At 38.4% G+C, this 17,538-nt stretch overlaps 1 protein-coding gene across 1 annotated transcript in view; it reads left to right on the forward strand.

The window, feature by feature from the left end:
- CNTLN (centlein) overlaps nt 1-17,538 on the forward strand; it is a gene marked incomplete at both ends in the record, with an annotated part of 183,918 nt that overhangs the window by 85,478 nt on the left and 80,902 nt on the right. Inside the window, 4 exon segments of the mRNA XM_083883171.1 lie at nt 1,509-1,629; nt 8,837-8,980; nt 9,492-9,688; nt 11,559-11,640. Coding sequence (XP_083739297.1) covers nt 1,509-1,629; nt 8,837-8,980; nt 9,492-9,688; nt 11,559-11,640 — 544 coding nt within the window.

The raw sequence follows: 17,538 nt of genomic DNA on the forward strand, positions 1-17,538 counted from the left end.
AAGTGACTTAAGGATGATAGTTACTAAATTCAATGAAATTTCTTAATTCTCTGTCTAAACCTAGACAGGGTTTCATATCCACTTGAGAGGCCAAGGCTAACAGGATTAAAAAAAAACCCCAAAACAACAACAACAACAACAAAACCCCCCCAACTAAATAAAGACATTAAGATCTTAAACTTGATATACAGTGAAGCACTGGGTGTTCCAGTTCTGATAGTTGATGAAAAGGAGGAAAAAAAAAAGAGAAAGAGAGACAAGGGTGAATTCTGTTTCTGTTTAAAGTAAATGAGACAAGCTTGTGTTATAATGAATGTATTTGGGAAAAATAGGTATTGGGGAGAATATAATGCTCAGTCTTCACTTAGTCATCTAATTTTTTTATCTCTATTTAAGACGAGCTGAAAATAACAGGGTTTCAATAATTATTGCCATCAGATTAGATTTGTATGCAGCCACACTAAAGGAGGCTTGGTATTCATTTTTAATATGCTTAAACGGAGGAAATTAGAAAGACACAAATAAAAGCAATCTGTAACAATAAGACTGTTACTTTGGTTTCTCAAAAAGCTGTATAGTGCTGCTGTAATATAAATTGTGCTTTAAGAACTCAGTGTCAGGTGCTTATGTGACATTTCTGATCCTTTCTAAGTGATGGAGGACCCCATTCTCAATATTCTTCATAGATTAGTATCTGTTATTGAGATGGCAGCTGATGGGACCTAATCCACCTGTCAGTGTACGTACACCTTGCACTGATGTACGTGACTGCAAAGATGATGGGGGCATTAGGAGGTTACCACATTGTCTAATAGTTTGTTTCTATGTCCAGTAGGAATTTAGATTGCAGAGATTTAAAATTATTTCATAAAGGATTTTTTAATACAATTTTTATCTTTGGCATTATTAAAATACCTAAAAAATATTTTAATGACAGAAAAACTGTTAAATATTTTAATTGTATTTTTCTGTGCTTCTAAAGTCAATGTGCTTTTTTAAATACATCATCTTGTCCATAAATAATTAATTCCTTTATTAAATTGTAGAACAACAGTGTGATTTAGAGTGCGCATTAGTTACAACTTCCAGATTAGCTTCCTGGGGCATTAGGGGAACTGATGACTCTTCCTTTATTTTGAAGAGATTATGTGATGATTTTAACAACTTCTTTCTCATACCAGTATTTAAAGTAATGTTGTCAGAATGAGGGTGATACTATTCTGCCACATGTCACCTGGGAGGTATGGTATCATACTAACACAGTATCCATCTGAAACTGTGTAATTGAACATCTCTCTATTACCACAGTTAAAGTTTCATGCCTCAGAACATATACTTCATACAAAATTCAGATTCACTGGATGCTGTACTTGAAAATTTATATTTTCTGAAAGCAGGGCTGTTTGTTTTTTTTTTTTTGTTTTTTTTTTTTTTTTTTTTTTTTTTTCTGGTTCTAAAACATTTTCAAAACATTTGAAAATAAGCAAGCTTTTTTAACTCATAAAGAGGCTTGAAAATAGTAGATACCAACATACAGGGTTTTGTCAACTTTTTCAAGATAATCCTGATGTGATGTGGAATGAATTGGCTTTTTTCAAAAGAGAACACAAAAAGCTGTTGATTGACAACTGAGTTTGTTTCTTAAATGGTGTTTAAGTAAAGAAACATACTGGGTTTTTTCTGGAGTGCTTTACAGGCCTACAAGAGGAATTCCTTACAAAATTCCATTATAAAAACATCTACCAAAAGCAGAAAAGGAAAACATCAGCTCTTTTTTTTTTTCTTCTTCCTTCTCTCTCCCCCTTAAATCAGTGACAAGTTACAAGTTTGCTAGCACTAACAGAAACTGTATTCCATGATCTAGGGATTGTGTTAATTAATGTGGCTCTCATCTGTTGGAGGTGTCGCTCTTCATTAGCCTGTATTTTACACACTGCCGTGCTTCATTTTTGGAATGAGGTGGTGAGGGGATAACCTAGCCAGCCATCCTTGTTTGATCTCTGTGATACATACGCAATGCAGAATGCCTCAGCTCTCTTGGTTCCCTGCCCTGTCCTGCTAATCCCAGCTGAGCTCATTATGGTGTAGCCTTGCTGCTACTCCTGGAGCCAGAGCTGTCCAAGCTAATTACTGGTAGCAGCAGAGCTGCCTGTTAAGGGTCTGGTGTGGATCTGCTAACATGGTCCTTGGTAGTGACCTGCAAAAAGCACGAGGGAGTTGCTCTCTTTCTTGCTGTGCATAGCCTGTCCTTTGGGTTTAGTGCTGATCCCTTCACACAGCTCTTTCAGCTGTAGTAAGTGTAAAACTTGGTGAAGGAAACTCTTACTTTAGAAAACATACAGTTTGCTGCTTTGATCTCATAATTCATAGGCTATTACACTCAGCCAAGCAAAGTAAAAAAAGTGTCCTTTTATACTAGACAAAAGGAAGTTAGTATGGTATAATTAGCCCTTTGCAGTGATTTAACACTTTCTGTAAGTAACTATGATTTTTTGTTTTAATTTAAGAATCAAGACATCATAGAAAGTTTTATTCAGGCTTTGTTTTTGTCAGCTTTAAAGAAAATGTGTTTTCCCAATGGATCACAATGTAAATCCATTTTGTGGCAATACCATGAAGGCTACTATCACAGAGTTTCAACAGAAGCAAATTGTTTCCTTCTATGTAAGTCCTTCTGTTGACCATAATCTCCCTTGGTGTATTATAGGCAATGTTGCCAGTAGCTGTGTTACATGGGGTATTCTTATATCTGCCGGTTAAAATTGTGTGCCTGTTCTTGTCATGTCATTGTCATATCTTTTTTTTTTTTTTTTTTTTTTTTGAAGTTAAAACAACAAATTATCACATGCAATTATTTTGTGGAAATTTTTTTTTTTTTTTTTTTTTTTAATGTATGAAAGAACAGTTTCTTGCCCTGTAGGGAATTGCATACGTGTAATTCCCTTTCTGTCATTAACAAACACATTCACCACAAGCAATAGTAACTCAAGAGCAATTAATTACATAAGCCTCTTTTTTCATGCAAAGCCATGCAAGAGAGATTGCTTATATATTGTGCACAGCCTGAAGGTTGGTACAGTTGGACTGCTTTTCTAGAGTTCCTTTGCGGTCACATTTATGGGAACACCCTTATTTCTAGTATGTTACAGATCATTGACCTTAACTAGACTGTGGTGAGGTGGACTGAATAAACAGTTGAGCTCTTTGAAATACAGAGTTTATAAGACAAAATGGGTTCATGAGAATCCGCATAGTAAGGACTTAGTAAAAAGCCAGTGCAGAATTGTGTTCATTAAGGTGAACTCCTTGTGTGGATTTAGGTGCTGTTTGCTCCTTATGGGTAATGTCATTTACTGTTATTTTAAGTAAGGAAGAAAAGAATGCATAGTTGAGGGGTTTATATATGTCTTTCTCTAATAATGAGAGTCTTTAATATGTTGAAGGAAGTAGTTTCAGCATTTCAGCCCATTGTCTTAAGAAAATACTAAAAAAATCAATACTAAATTTATTGTACTTTTTAGATATGTGACTAGAGCTTCTTTATATTACTTTTTTTTTAAATTCTGTGGATAAAGGACATGATCTATGGAGTTAGACCAGTTACTTACATGTGTAATGTTACAAGCAGTGTAAGTAAGTCAGGGTAGCCCATAGCTTTTGTGAATGCACTTAATTTGATAGAGCCTACTGATTGTTATCTTAAGCTGATGTAGAACATCAATAAACCAAAACCACTTCACCATTGCTTAAAGAAGAGTGTCTGTGTAGGAATTTTGTTTTGATTTAAGTAGTTTTAACTTTGAATATGTATAATTTCCCTCTCTGACTAAACCAAAGAATGTTTGGAAAAAAAGATTCTTTGTTGTTGCTTGTTTATGTATTTAATCTGTAAGATATATTTTCTTTCCCATCTTCTGAGGGATAGAGCAATGATATAAAACGCCTTTAATATGCACATATATTAATCATATTTTTAGCCCTTCACTGGACCTGCTCCAGGAGCTTCATAATCCCTTTCTAGTAAGGAGCCCAGAAATGGACACAGCAGTCCAGATGTGGCCTCATCAAGGCTGAGCAGACAGGCAGGATCACCTTTCTTAACCTGCTGGCAGTGCTCTTCCTAATGTGCCATCAGGACACACTGCTGTCTCATGGACAGTTTTTGACCTGAAGGATTCACAGGTCCCACTCCATAGAACTGCTTCACTACACATTCAATTGTTCTGCTACCTGATTGCAAGCTGGCTAATTTAAACTATTTTAGCATTTCCGTATCAAAAGCTGGTTAGTTGGAGCACAGGGGTACCCTGTCTCTTAGGCCTTTATGTACAGACTTGGGAAATGTATATATGATGACTGGATATAAACTACTGTGGAATCTTTACAATTTTAAATCTTTTATTCTATATTGTAGGCAACCTTGTAATAGATACCAGCAACATTCAATTATTTGACAAAGAACGTTCTTCAGCATTAGACACGATGACATAAGTCATCATTTTCACAGCTAGCTAGGAATTTGTCATCTGTATGAGTGCTGTGTTGCTGTGCATGTCATCCATTATAGGAAGTGTGCTCTGGGTCTTTAAAGCATATGGAATCACTTCAAGCTTAGTTTTATCCTTCCTGTGTTGTAGCAGCTATTTAATAAATGTTTCTGATAAGCTTTCCTTTTTTAGGAAAACAAGACCTTATGGTTTCTGCTTTCCTTATTCCTGTGGAGTGAAAGCAACTGTTGTGTAGCTCTATGTGACCAACTAGCTGACAAGAGCCTATCTTAGTATTAGCAACACCATGTGTTGCCTCTTGCCTTATCTAGCTATCAGAATGGGTACGGCAAAGAAAAGATGAATTAAGTGTGCTGGGATGCTAGCAAAAAGAAATGTAAACATAGGCCTTATTAGTTCCCTTGCTTCTTGAATGCGTGCTCTGTCTCCCTTTTTTTTAACTAAAGAACCTGCTGAAAAATGCAGTTTTGATGATCTAGACAGTCTCAGGCAATAGGAGATACCTGGTCATCAAAGACTTTTATTTTTAAATCTCCATTGTTTTGTGCAATATCCAAATATCCCAGTAATTTTTACTTTGTTTCAATCAATAGGTACAGCACATGCTGGATTAATTTGTAACAAGGTGCATGCATTCCACATGAGTGTTAAAAAATGTTACCTACAGCATATAGCCCTTCTGACTTGCATGTTTTCTCTGTAAAGTAATCTTTCTGGTTCGCAGTTTTAGGAGTTCTGGGACATAGCAAATACCTCACTAATAATTACTCAAATCTAATAGGTCAGAGCTCCTGTTTGCTTTTTTCTGCAGTAATTCATTCTGTAATTCAAAGGCATACATAGTTAAAATGTTGGTGTGTATGTGTTTGTTTAGGTAAGGATAGATAAAAATCTGAAATACCACATTTCATTCTACTGAAAGCAATTCCAGCCTAAGTTCTGCAGCTAGTCTTGTGACCCTTCTGAGGGTTTTGACAAAGTGAATGCTTACTGACTGAACTGAATCTTGCTCACTGAAAATGACAATCAGGCTCAAGTGTGAGAATAGGAAATGCTGAACTACAAATAAAATTAAAATGTAAGAAATCAGCAGCATTTGGTGTAATGCAGAGTATAGTTTCTGAAACATCTTTTTAAAGGACCAAGTCAGAACTGTAAATGCCACTTGAACTCATGTAGGCAATTTTACATAATGAACAAAATGGCCCCATTTGTGAAGAGAATTAGTTCTTTTTTTCTAGCAAGCTTCCAGTTACATTTTCACCAAGGACAGTGTCAATTAACTGTTTTCGAGTGAGAGGGTTCCATCAAGGATGGTAATATTAATGCTTTTTAATTCTAAAAATTACATATCTTGTCTAGAACATTTCTTACCTGTGTCCATCAGATCTTGTAATTTCCTGCATCCTAGCTAAAACATAAATTTGAAGACTTAGTGTGGTGTTTTTATATCAGATGTGTTTCTGCTTTTCCTTTGTTCTTTCATATTTAATTGTATTTAATGTCTTGTAGTTCAGTGCCTTTTCATATATGATGGAATTGTGCCATATTGAAAACATAAGTCCTGATGCTAAACATTTTTTTTCATATTATAGAAGCAGATAAAAACAGAATTAAAGTTGTATTAATGATAAAATTTGGGCATTGTCAAGGACAAAAATAGCAGAGAGATGATGAAGAAAGTTAAAGATTCTGTGTTAGCTTTCCTTTGTATTATTTGCACAGAGCTACTGCTTGCCTCGCTGTTGGATCAGAGTGGTTTCTGTAGACTATTTTTTTTTCTTATCCCTATGTCTGGCCTAGACAAAAGGCCTTCAGCATTTAGATGGAAATGTCTGATTTACTAGTCTACAGATATGTATGCAGATATAAAAATGAAGTAGTACTAAGTGTGTCATATTAAGCTGTACCGAATATTCATGGAAAAAGCGTATGATCCTACAGTCTGTAACACCAAAGCACACTGATTGCTGCTGACATGCCAGACTGCTATTTTAAGAGAATAAGGAGTAATGAAAATAAGTTTCTCTAAAGTATCTCTGTGGAATTCTAGTATTTCTGGTAAAGGTAGCAGTGCTTGGTACATTCTGGCAAGATGAATTTAACATACAGTGCTAATTTTGCACTTGCCTTTAAATAGTACTGATTTTGGGAGGAAAATCATACATTTTCCTGATTCCATGCATCTCAGCTTTAATAATACCATATGGAACTTCAACAAGTGAATTTTGAAAAAATGTAGAAATATTTATTTCTGAAAGTACAACTAATATTTTACAATGAAAGTTATTGAACATTGTTTATGTATTCTTGCATTATCTCTTGAACTCTTTCCTAAAGCGTACTGTTTTGTAATTCTAAAAAGCCAAATGTGGTGCTTAGTGGACTTTTATTGTGACCTGTTGCCTCGGGGGATCGAGGCGTGGCAACCTGGTCCAAGCACAGCATGGTGGCTACCTCAAGCCGCTCGGGCCAAGAGCACGCAGACACCAATATGGTGGACAGCAAATGGCGTTTATTAACGGATTGCACGCTATTATATACCCCGTGCATGTGTTGTCACATCCTTCTTTTTCATAACTGGCTTAATGATTGGCTGATACAACATAATTGACAATAAAACCGTGGGGGAAGGGCGGTCCTATCTGCCCGTGACAGCCTGAGATCTTCTGGGTGTGTCCCTGACTACCACACTTCCCCCCTCTCTTATGACAACTGTGTGTTAACAGGAACAAAACTTGGTGTTAAACAAACAACTGTTAGAAAACTGTGGGTTAGAACAGTTGCTGGCATTCCATCAGCATAACATTAACTTTTTCTAAACGTTTTTTAACGAATGAAACAAGCTTATTCAGAACACAAGGTCCGAAAATCAGGATTAGTAGGAACATCATAACTGGTCCAATTAGGGTGGATATCAGTGTAGTTAGCCATGAGGACTGGTTGAACCACGACTCGAACCATCCTTGCTGGGCTTCTCTGTCTCTTTTTCTCTGGGCCAGTCTGTCTCTCAGTTCTGCCATAGAGTCTCTGACCACTCTGGTATGGTCCTCATAAAAACAGCATTCTTCTTTCAGAGCTGCACAAAGACCTCTTTGTTGCATTAATAAAAGGTCTAGTCCTCGTTTATTCTGTAAGACAGCTTCAGAGAGTGAAGACAGAGATTTCTCCAACAAGGAGATGGACCTTTCAATTTTTTGCAGGTCTTCATCTATGGCCATCTGTAGCTGCTCCAATCCTTGCTGTTGGATTGCGAGGGCAGAAATACCTGTGGCAGTACCTGTTGCTCCAAGGCCGAGCAGCACAGCTATGGTCACTCCTGTTATCAGCTCTCTTTTTTGGAGTCAGTCGGGCTTTTCCATATGGAAGCTTAGCTCTTTAACGGAGTGATACAGGACTCTAGGGACGATTACAATGATTACAACAATTCCTGGACATAGGAATTGTTAGCGTTGCTAAAACCGGAGGTTGGCAGATAGGAAGTGACTCTGGTGCGATAACAAACCCATGTTCCTGGCTTTGCTGGAATGGCCCACCTGTGACCTCTACCAACCATGGCTACACTGGAACAGATGCCTGTGCTCTGTTCTGCCAAGGCTGCATTGCCAACGCATGTACCTCACCCGGTGATGTGGGCTAGGGTGATGCCCTTTCTGGAGGCATTCCACTTACACTCAATAGGGTTTGGGTCATTTGAGTACGTCAGGGAGGCATTGATGGCCCTCGTAAAAAGGAGGCTTGGTGTTGTAACACAACCAGCAGCGTTCTGTGAGGTTTCGGTTGGATTGATTCAATGACAGGAACGTGGCGTCTAGCCTATGATAGAAGAGTGCATAAGGAGCCACTTCCTGTTCGGCCTGACTAGTTAGTAGGGACTTGGGAAAAGTAGGAGTAAAAGTCAGAATGGGCTTTGGCTTTGCTGCTTGATTTGTTTGGGCATGGTTGGGTCCCACTGGGCTAGACTCCTGAGGAAGAAATTGAATTATTTGTATTACAACTCCTGGGTCTTGGCCCATTTTGTGTATGAACACGGACCACATTTTTCCTACTGCCCAGCCCATGTCGTCTGGCCACAAAACTGTTATTTTCAGTAGAGCACAGGTGGTTCTATCATACCATGTCCCGTCTGCTGCAAATTTGGGATGTTGGCAATCTGCGCCTCCAACTGTGGCCCATGTTACTTTTAGGTATTCGTCATTTTTGACTGGCTCCCACCTATTGGATGTTACATGGGTCTCACATCCCCAGTACCCGCAAAACCAATACCCTGGATAGTGGCAATAACTCTTCCCAGGATTTGAACTGGGACACCAGTATGTTCCCACCAGCGGCATACCTCCGGGGCCGATGGGCTTCAAATGCGGGTGGAGGAGGTCTACGAGTCCTACATACCAGACAGGTGCGCCTGCCAAGGTGTTATCTCGGATCGCTTTACCTGTAGTTGGATTTCAAAGGAGCCATCGAAAAGGTTGGTAGGTGTGTGACTATGGTTCGGCCTGGGTTATGACAACTAGCCCTAGAAGCAGGATGACATGGAAGCATCGGTATTGCTTTGTGTTTACTGGTGTGATGGCTTCCAATGTCTCCGAGGTGTCAGCTGGTTTGTTGTTCCTCTCATTGACCGGGACCTGTTGGGAGAAACTCACAGTTCTCATTAGATTTATGTTTTAACTCTGGCTTGATGGATCTAAGCAGACACCACTTAATATTACCTTCTTTTTTGACAGCAGCATACCCTCATCCAGCTAAGACCAGTTGCCACCCCTGCTCCCACTCTCCCAGCTCATTTTTAATTGTGACCTCCATGGCTTCCTCCATGGCTTGAACTGCCCAGTGCTTTTGAACCGGGCTTTTGGTTTCATCTCCCCTAGGGAACTGATTCAAGGCTAGCATAGCTGTGGCTAACAGCCATGCCTGATCTCCTGGAGGGACAGCATTTGTGAAGCCCTCTGCTTTAGCCAGCACCTCTAATTTGGTTTTTAGAGTTTGGTTAGCCCACAGCTTGACTATGGCCTGTCCTGTGCAGTTATATGGGATACCTTGTACCAAAGTGATATTCCACTTAGAGGCGAACACTTGGACCGCCACCGAAAAGGTGAATTGCTCTTTGTCCTCACTGTGCAGCGGTATCGAAAAGAAGCAGTCTTTGATGTCGAGCACTGTGCAGGGCTGTCCTTTGGGTATTATGGAGTTTGCAGGTAGCAGTGTCTGAACTGGACCCATCGGTTGAATCTTTTTGTTTATTTCACGCAGATCATGGAGAAGACAAAAGCCTTTGCAACTTCGCTTGGGTATTACAAAGACCAGTGTGTTCCATGGGCTGATGGAGGGTTCTGTGTGACATTGTTGCAGCTCTCAGTCGAGTAGCTCGAGAAGGGCAGTCATTCGAGGCTCAGAGAGGGGCCACTGCTTGACCCACACAGGGTCAGACGATTTCCATGTCAGTTTGATTGGTAAAGATGGGTGCGTAGCAGTGGCCCTTAGTATAAATTTGTTACCCTGACTCTCAGCTGAGCTAGGGCATCTCTTCCTAGCAAGGGTGGGACTCCTGACATGACATAGGGAAAGAGCGTGATGGTGTTTTCTGGCCCTCTCTCGGTGTATAATATCACCGCTATCAGCAGAGTGCTTTCTTGTGCTCAAGATAGTCCTCCGACCCCACCTACTCTGGGAGCTTCTTCTAGTGCCCAAAATCGAGGCCAGTGTGTCTCTGGGATCACAGTTACGTCCGCGCCCGTGTCTATCAGAAAGGGCATGCTGATAGTGACCTCATCTGGTGGGTATTTCCAAGGGAGAATGGTGGAATTGTAAAGACGGCAGATCCCCCATACTATAGGAGGATTACCACACTCTACTGCCAAGACCACCCGAGGGTTTCGTTCTCCCGAGGAGGCTCCTGCTGCATTGAGGGTGTAGTTGTGTCTGATTTGGTCGTCGGCTGAGCCATGAAGTTGGTCGCCTCCCAAGGGGGCAATGGATTCGGGAGCTCTCCGCCACATTTGGGGTTGTCATAGCTGGGCTGCCTCACATCTCAGGTGGGAGGGGGCTGCATGCAGCCCGACCACCCCCTCCCCTTCACGTTTCGCTGAACCTTGACTCGGCATTCTTTGGCCAGGTGCCCCCTTTTCCCACATGCCCAGCATGGCCCTCTGGGCCGGCCTCCACTCGATGGAAATGGTGGCTTGTGACCTGTGAGGTTGTGGACACTTTGATGCATTGTGGCCCATTTGGCCGCATTTAAAACATGCCATCACATTGGCAATTGCAGTGCGCACAGCTGCTTGAATTGGGGCTAGGTGTTCCTTTTTGCGACATGTTTTATCATTGCAGCAATGCTAGACCCTGCAGGTAGTGACTGCAGAATTTCTTTGGTAGCAAGATTGCATTGTTGGTGCAGGCACTCGGCTACAGCCGGACCTTTGGCCTCTGGAGGTAGGGTTGAGGAGTCTACTGCGGCTTGTAGCTGGTCCACAAACTGGGTGAAGCTCTCACTCTCATTTTGTTTTATGGTGGACCATGGTGCTGGTTTGCACTCTACAAGCCACACGAATGGCTTGCCTGGCTGCACGAGTAGTGGCAACAACTTCACCTCCCCGTAGGTTTTGGGCTTGTGCCTGAGGGGTAATCATTGTTGGGTCTGTACCCATCAGTCATTGCAGGCTGAAGCCATGTAATGCATGGTCTGCTTCAGTTACTTGGGCTAGCTGCTTTGCACATTGGTCCTCCCACTCTTGTTTGAATACAATCATTGCAGCCCCATCAAAATCAGCCTGCATGTTTGTTTAATATCAAATGGAAGCATGTCATCATTCCCAAAAACACTGTTAATGAGTGTAGAAACCATAGCAGAGTTGATGCCTTTATCCGCAATTGCTTTACCAATTGCTTGTATGTCTTTGGGATTCACGGGAGAATATGTTCTTTGCCCTCCATCAGACACTCGGACTGGGAATGCCAGGGTGGTAGGGCAAGCCCAGTCTGCACAAGCAATTTGTATCTTTTTCCAGTCTTTGAGAGGGGGTTTTTTGTGTCTTTTCTATTTTGGTCCAGGCAGAGGACATTGGGGTCTTACATTCGCAGTGGTACCCCAGTCTTGGCCCTTGAGGCTGAATCTTTTGTGGACTACCTACAGGTACAAACACTGTTTATGAGGCTATTCTGATGGTCTTATTTTAAAGGAATGGAAACCTGCAAATTAGAATAATGAACAGAATGTAAACAAATAAACAGAATAATCCCCACAATGTAACATTTATATTTTTGTTAAACAGTTCTTTATAAATAAGCTGGATTTTGTGCTACAGTGAAACAAATTAAAGATTACTAAATAGCAGATAAAATGTTAGGCATGGATTTCTACCATCATTTTTGCAAACTAAAGGTTATGCTGCATGTTAAAACTATCTTACTCAATAGTGCTTCTTTGGCTTTGGAGTGACTATTAACTTGAAATATATCTCAAAAGACACTCTTGACAACTATGACACTATTCAGTATTTGTTATGTGAACAGACATTGGACTGTTGATGTGGAAGTTTCTTTTATCCTTTTTTTTCTCCTGAATGTGGGTTGTAAATCAGGGAGACTTTACTTAGCAGTAATAGATACCTCTTCCAGCAATTTTCATCCATCCAAAAGTGACTGAATTGGGAAACAAGAATGATAAAGACATATTTCTGGGAAGTGAATGCACAAGTAAGATAGATAGCTTAAAGACTCTATGTAGTCAAATACTTCATTTCTTTGGTTAATTAAGACTATATATTTCTTAGAGTAAACTGTAAGTTTACAATATTTTTCCTGTAAAAGAATTCCAGTAAATCATTCTGGATAGTATGAATGATCACAGAATGGGAGTAATGCTAGTACTTTTTGCTTTACTCTTACCTTGGCAGTGTTATCCTCAGACATATGTAATACTTTTCGCTCTCTCACAGTCTATATCAAACAACTACTTCCAGGTTTGCTCTGTTTCCAAGGCTGTCAGTTGACACATAAATATACAGACCCATGAAAAGAGCATTTTTTGCCCTTACTGCAGGGAAATGTACTTGAATCATAATGCTGTAGGAAGAAAGTGACAAATTCCTGTCAGTGATATTTCACCTGTAAAATTGGATAAAGTTTCTGCCTGGCTTGGTTCTCCTGACTCGAAGTAGTTTTGGAGTAGCAGAAAATTAAAATGAATGTTTGCATTATGACATACAAGACCATTTTTGACATCCTCTTCCTATATTTTATGTATGGGCTTTTTACAGAAGTATGTGTAATATGCATGTGAATTCTAGTCTAGTTTTACAGAGTGGAGTTTTTACCCGTCTAAAAATTAGAAGACTAAAGAACACAAAGTGCAATTCAGCTTTGCTTACCTAGATGTTTCTCTGTTCATGTGCTGTCTTTCTTCTCAAGCACCTTTCTTTTCTGAGGGGAAGACAGCAGAGGTGCTTCTGCAGTTCTACTTTCCTTGCAAGGATTATTAGGCTATTTAACTTAAGCTTTGGATAAGAAAAAAATTCTTTGACACTGTGTTGACCTGGTATCTTTAAAACTTACTTTTTGGTTACTGTAATAAGCAATGTTGCTGTCCCTTTTTAAGGACCGTGATAAGGAGCGTGTAAAACTTCTTTAGCAGTCTTTTTCTGTCTGATTTTTTTTCTTAATTTGGCTTTCCTGTTTTTAACAGTCTTCCATGACTCTGGAGAAAAACATCTGAAAAGGCAATAGTTAACCTCATGGGTTCAGAGGAAGGCTTCCCTGACTGCAGCAGATCCTGGACTAGCCCCCTGATATCTGTCCATACCAGCAACAATATGCATTAGGAGATTGTGGTTGGTTGTGCTTATTTCTCCAAAGAGTCCTCCTGCTGCAGTCTTTACAACATGTAATCCTTTGGAAGGAGTCGGTTTCCTCAGTGGGTTATTCCATCTTATGTATTCAGCTCTATTAGAATTTAGATTCTCTGCATGGTTTTATTTTCCAGATAAAATTCCCTGGGACAAATGGGAAAAATGTCTTATTGTTTGTTTGGATGTTTATTTTAGACTGCCATGAGCCTCCTCTCTTAATTCCTTTTATCTGTATGCAGGGGAGCATAGAAGTCTCCTGTTTGTCTTACCTGTGAATGCTGAAAGCTGCTGATGAGCAATGGCTGACTTATGGGATGTGTATTACTCAGGAGGCAGTTGTTTGCTAGAGGACTAACTAGAGTCTTCTGGCAATGGGTTAACCCAGGGTCAGAAACTCTGGAGGGAAGGAGCCCTTTTAACTCGTAAGTGCAGAGAGAAAGTTTATGCTATAGTTCAGGCTGTCTTTCTAAATTACCTTTTCTTTAATGCATTGAGACCCATGTGCACATGTGTACATGTAGCTTAGATTTGGAGCTGTGTGAGGGCTCCTGATGGTATCTTTAGAACTGCTGACAATTAAAAATGATGAGTACTAGGATATTTTGTTCTAGCAAGAGGGTATATTTTGCAGAAGCCCTGTTTATATGCAGATGGTGGGATCATTTCTTGTATTCTAATAACTTGATAAGTAAGCAACTGTTACAAATAATTTCTTGCTGATGCCTACCTATAATCTAAAAGAAATTGGAAGTAATTCTTTTATTAGCATAACTGACTCCATAGCACAATTTTTAATACGCTACCTCTTCCTATATTCCAAATGGGTAAGGATTAAAAAAAAACAACTAAAAAAGCAGGGAATAATCAAAAGTATTATATTGCGAAAAATAGAGCCCAGAATATTGTATCATACAGAAAACAGCAGATTCTGTAATTGTGGGTGAAGATCAGTACCTTGAAAAATGCATGCAATACTATAGTAATAGTAATAGTTATTGCATAAACTGTTATCTGCATAGATTTGATCTCTCTTGATTTCTGAATATCCTCATTTTAAAACTGCCAAGTGAGACTGTGGCAATCACAGTTGGAGGATAGAAATGAAGCATTTGTACATAAAATAGGATGCTGCACACTTTATTGCTCTTGATGGTGCATTTTCTATATGTGTTACAAGTAAGAAGAATGACTCTTTTCATGAAGTTAATTGCAGTAAACAAAGGACTTTGACGTTGTTCTTAGGATGTGGTAAAAACACGTGATTAGAATTCTGACCTGCCATATTAGAAGATCTTGATAGTCTCCTAGGAAATGCTAGTAAATTCCTGCTGATTTAGGATGCTGATTCCTCTCAAATCAAGGACTCATTGTTTCTTCCTTGGAGCTGGAAGTTCTCTGACAACCTGGTCTAGAGTATCTAGAATTGCTGCTGCACTGTTTCTTGTCAACAAAGCCATATTTTAAAATACTTTGGAGTAGATTACATTGTCAGAAGGTCAGCTTGTTTTGGAAGCAGGTGAGAAAATGCTTATTGTTGACAAAGACTTACTGAAGAAATACACTAAAATCCACCCAATATAGTTACAAGCAGCATAACCTCTTTTTGCAGAAGACTCAAGGCTGTTAAGCAGTTTCAGGTGTGCATAAAGCTGAAAAGCAGTACAATATTTTCCAGGCTTTCTATGGCTTTAAGTCACTTTTCCTCCATCTGATGGGCTATCATTTAAACTTGGCAACACTGCTAGAAAGTACAATATGTGAGTGTAAATAAGAGCAATACATTTTTTCTGGAAGAAGTCATAAATTCTGGACTTCTTTCAGTCTTCTAGTTTTTATTACTCTTTCAACTACATTGCAAAAGTAGTATTTTTTCTTTTTTTCCTATCGTTTTAAAAGCTGAAAAGTCTGTATGGGAGCTGAATAGTTATTTCAAAGACCATTGTCAATTCATCTAGTAGACAGACATAGGATTAGTGTTGTCCTAAAATTAGAAATAGCAGTCATGTATGTCACTCATAATTACATAACCTTCATTATTGGCAAATTTGGTATGTTGTTACTGCAAGTTTTCAGGATATATTATCCAGTTATACAGTCTACTTTAGGACTCCCTAAACCTTAAATATAAACTAATCAGGACTATAAAGACTCCCAAAGTGCAATCAGAAACAAATTGACGTGATTTGAAAATGTTTTATATCTTTTTGGTTTATAAAACCAACATGTAGTGATCAAAATAAACCTATGAAAAAAGTGCATCTAGATACAGGGGCCCAGTGATAATTGCAATTTCAACATTGAAAGCTTTTAGAAATGGCTCACTGTGTTTATCATTACCATTACCATTGCAGATTCGAGTTTAGACCTAAAGAATCTTTATAGTATTTTAACTCAGGGGTTATTTATTTTCTTTTGTTTTGAATTGCTGATATGTATTCCTTGTAATGAATCTCCTTTGCCTGACGTTATTTATGTATGTGTTATTTGTTTAAATTTACAAATAATTCTGAATAGTTTTTGTATTGCTTTTAAAACCCATTCCAATTTAGTTATGTTTTAATTTTTTTCCCCATCAATTTATTAATTAATACGAGCTTATTTACAGAATTTTGGCTTTTCAACACCCTGCAAGGTTTCACCTACTCCTTATATCAATAAAAAATATTGTGTAAGTTGTCAAAATGGTTCACAATATTTGATAAACACTTGTGTAAAGTTTGTATCTGGTATCAGTATTATTTAAAAATATATCCCAGGAACTTCCATTTACAAATATTGAGTTAAGTAATAGAATTAGTACTCAAAAGAAATGTGACTGAGACAATAAAATGCTGTTGCAGTTTTGACTTTGTCAAGAGATAAAAGTGTAAGAATTTGAATTTATGAGCTGGAAGTGACCAGTTAATACTCACACTTAGGTTGTTTTGTCTTTTCTCTTGACCTTCATATTTTCATTGTATTCAAATCCCATCATTCATTCTTGAATTATAGTTCAAAGTTTTGTCCTCTCTGAGTCTACAGAACAATTTTTTTCCAGAGAAAAGTTTTTTAATCTTCTATTGTGATAACCATAGACTTTGTTTTTGTATTTTAATTTAGAACTTGACTGTATTTGTGATGTGTATGGTTTGCTTAGCAATACTTGAGTACCTACAAGTAGCATAATTCTTCCTTTTCTGCAGGGGTTTCATCTTTAAATGAACTTCAGTTTCTAGTTCTTTGTCTTTCCATGCATAATGATTAGGAGTTTGAAGGGTTTAAATACTGTTTAATAGACATAATCTTGAGATTGTGTTTATGAGATGCTGACAGGAATAACACAAATACAACCATGCAGCCATAGCATTTTAAAATTTCAATTTAAAAAAAAAGAAAATCCATTTTTATCAAAAAATGCTGATTTATAAATTTCATATGCTATATGTATTTCCTTGCTCAAGTGAAAATATATATAGTATGAATAAGAGAACTGAAATACATCTTGTTTGTCAAACTTGTCATTAGGGGACTTGTCAAAGGGTAAACTGAAAGGATCCTCCATGTTTAATGTTACTGCTTGCCAAAGCAGAAGTTGACTGTTGGCAAATTTTTGTAGGTTTATGCTTCTTTCTGCAGTTCCTTAATCCACTTATTGCTGAACTTGCATCCTGGGAAAGAAAGCTGTGCTCAAATACTTTGCCACTTAGTATTATAATATGAAGTAGGAAATGCACTGAACCTAATCTGCAATATAAACTTATGATTGTTTTCACTTCATTTAATGACTACTGGATTTATTAGGAGAAAAAAATAACTTGATATCTGGTATAAAAGGTTTGAAGTATACTTTTTATTTTTTCTTTCTTAAATCAAGCTTTTAGTTATAGTAATTGTAAAATGTGAAATCCATGGAAAATCCTAGGAGAAAAGAAATTTTATAAACACAGTTAAATGGATTTTAACACAAGGCATTTCTTGCCTAGTCTTGAAACATCATCAGCTCTCAGTGTTTCTACTGTCAAAAGATAGAGAAGGCAAGTAATAATACTCACAGCTTTCATTTCAATTTCCATGGCTTAAGTCTGCAATCAGCTTAGGAATACTTCAGACAGAAGCCAGTTTCCCACTGTTGAAATATCTTAGAAGATTTTATCTCTCAGTCTTAGTTTGTGTCTTGGATGGTTTCAGATGACATAAACCATAAA

This window comes from Zosterops lateralis (genome assembly GCF_965231275.1).
Source record: "Zosterops lateralis genome assembly, chromosome: Z".
Classification (NCBI taxonomy): domain Eukaryota; kingdom Metazoa; phylum Chordata; class Aves; order Passeriformes; family Zosteropidae; genus Zosterops; species Zosterops lateralis.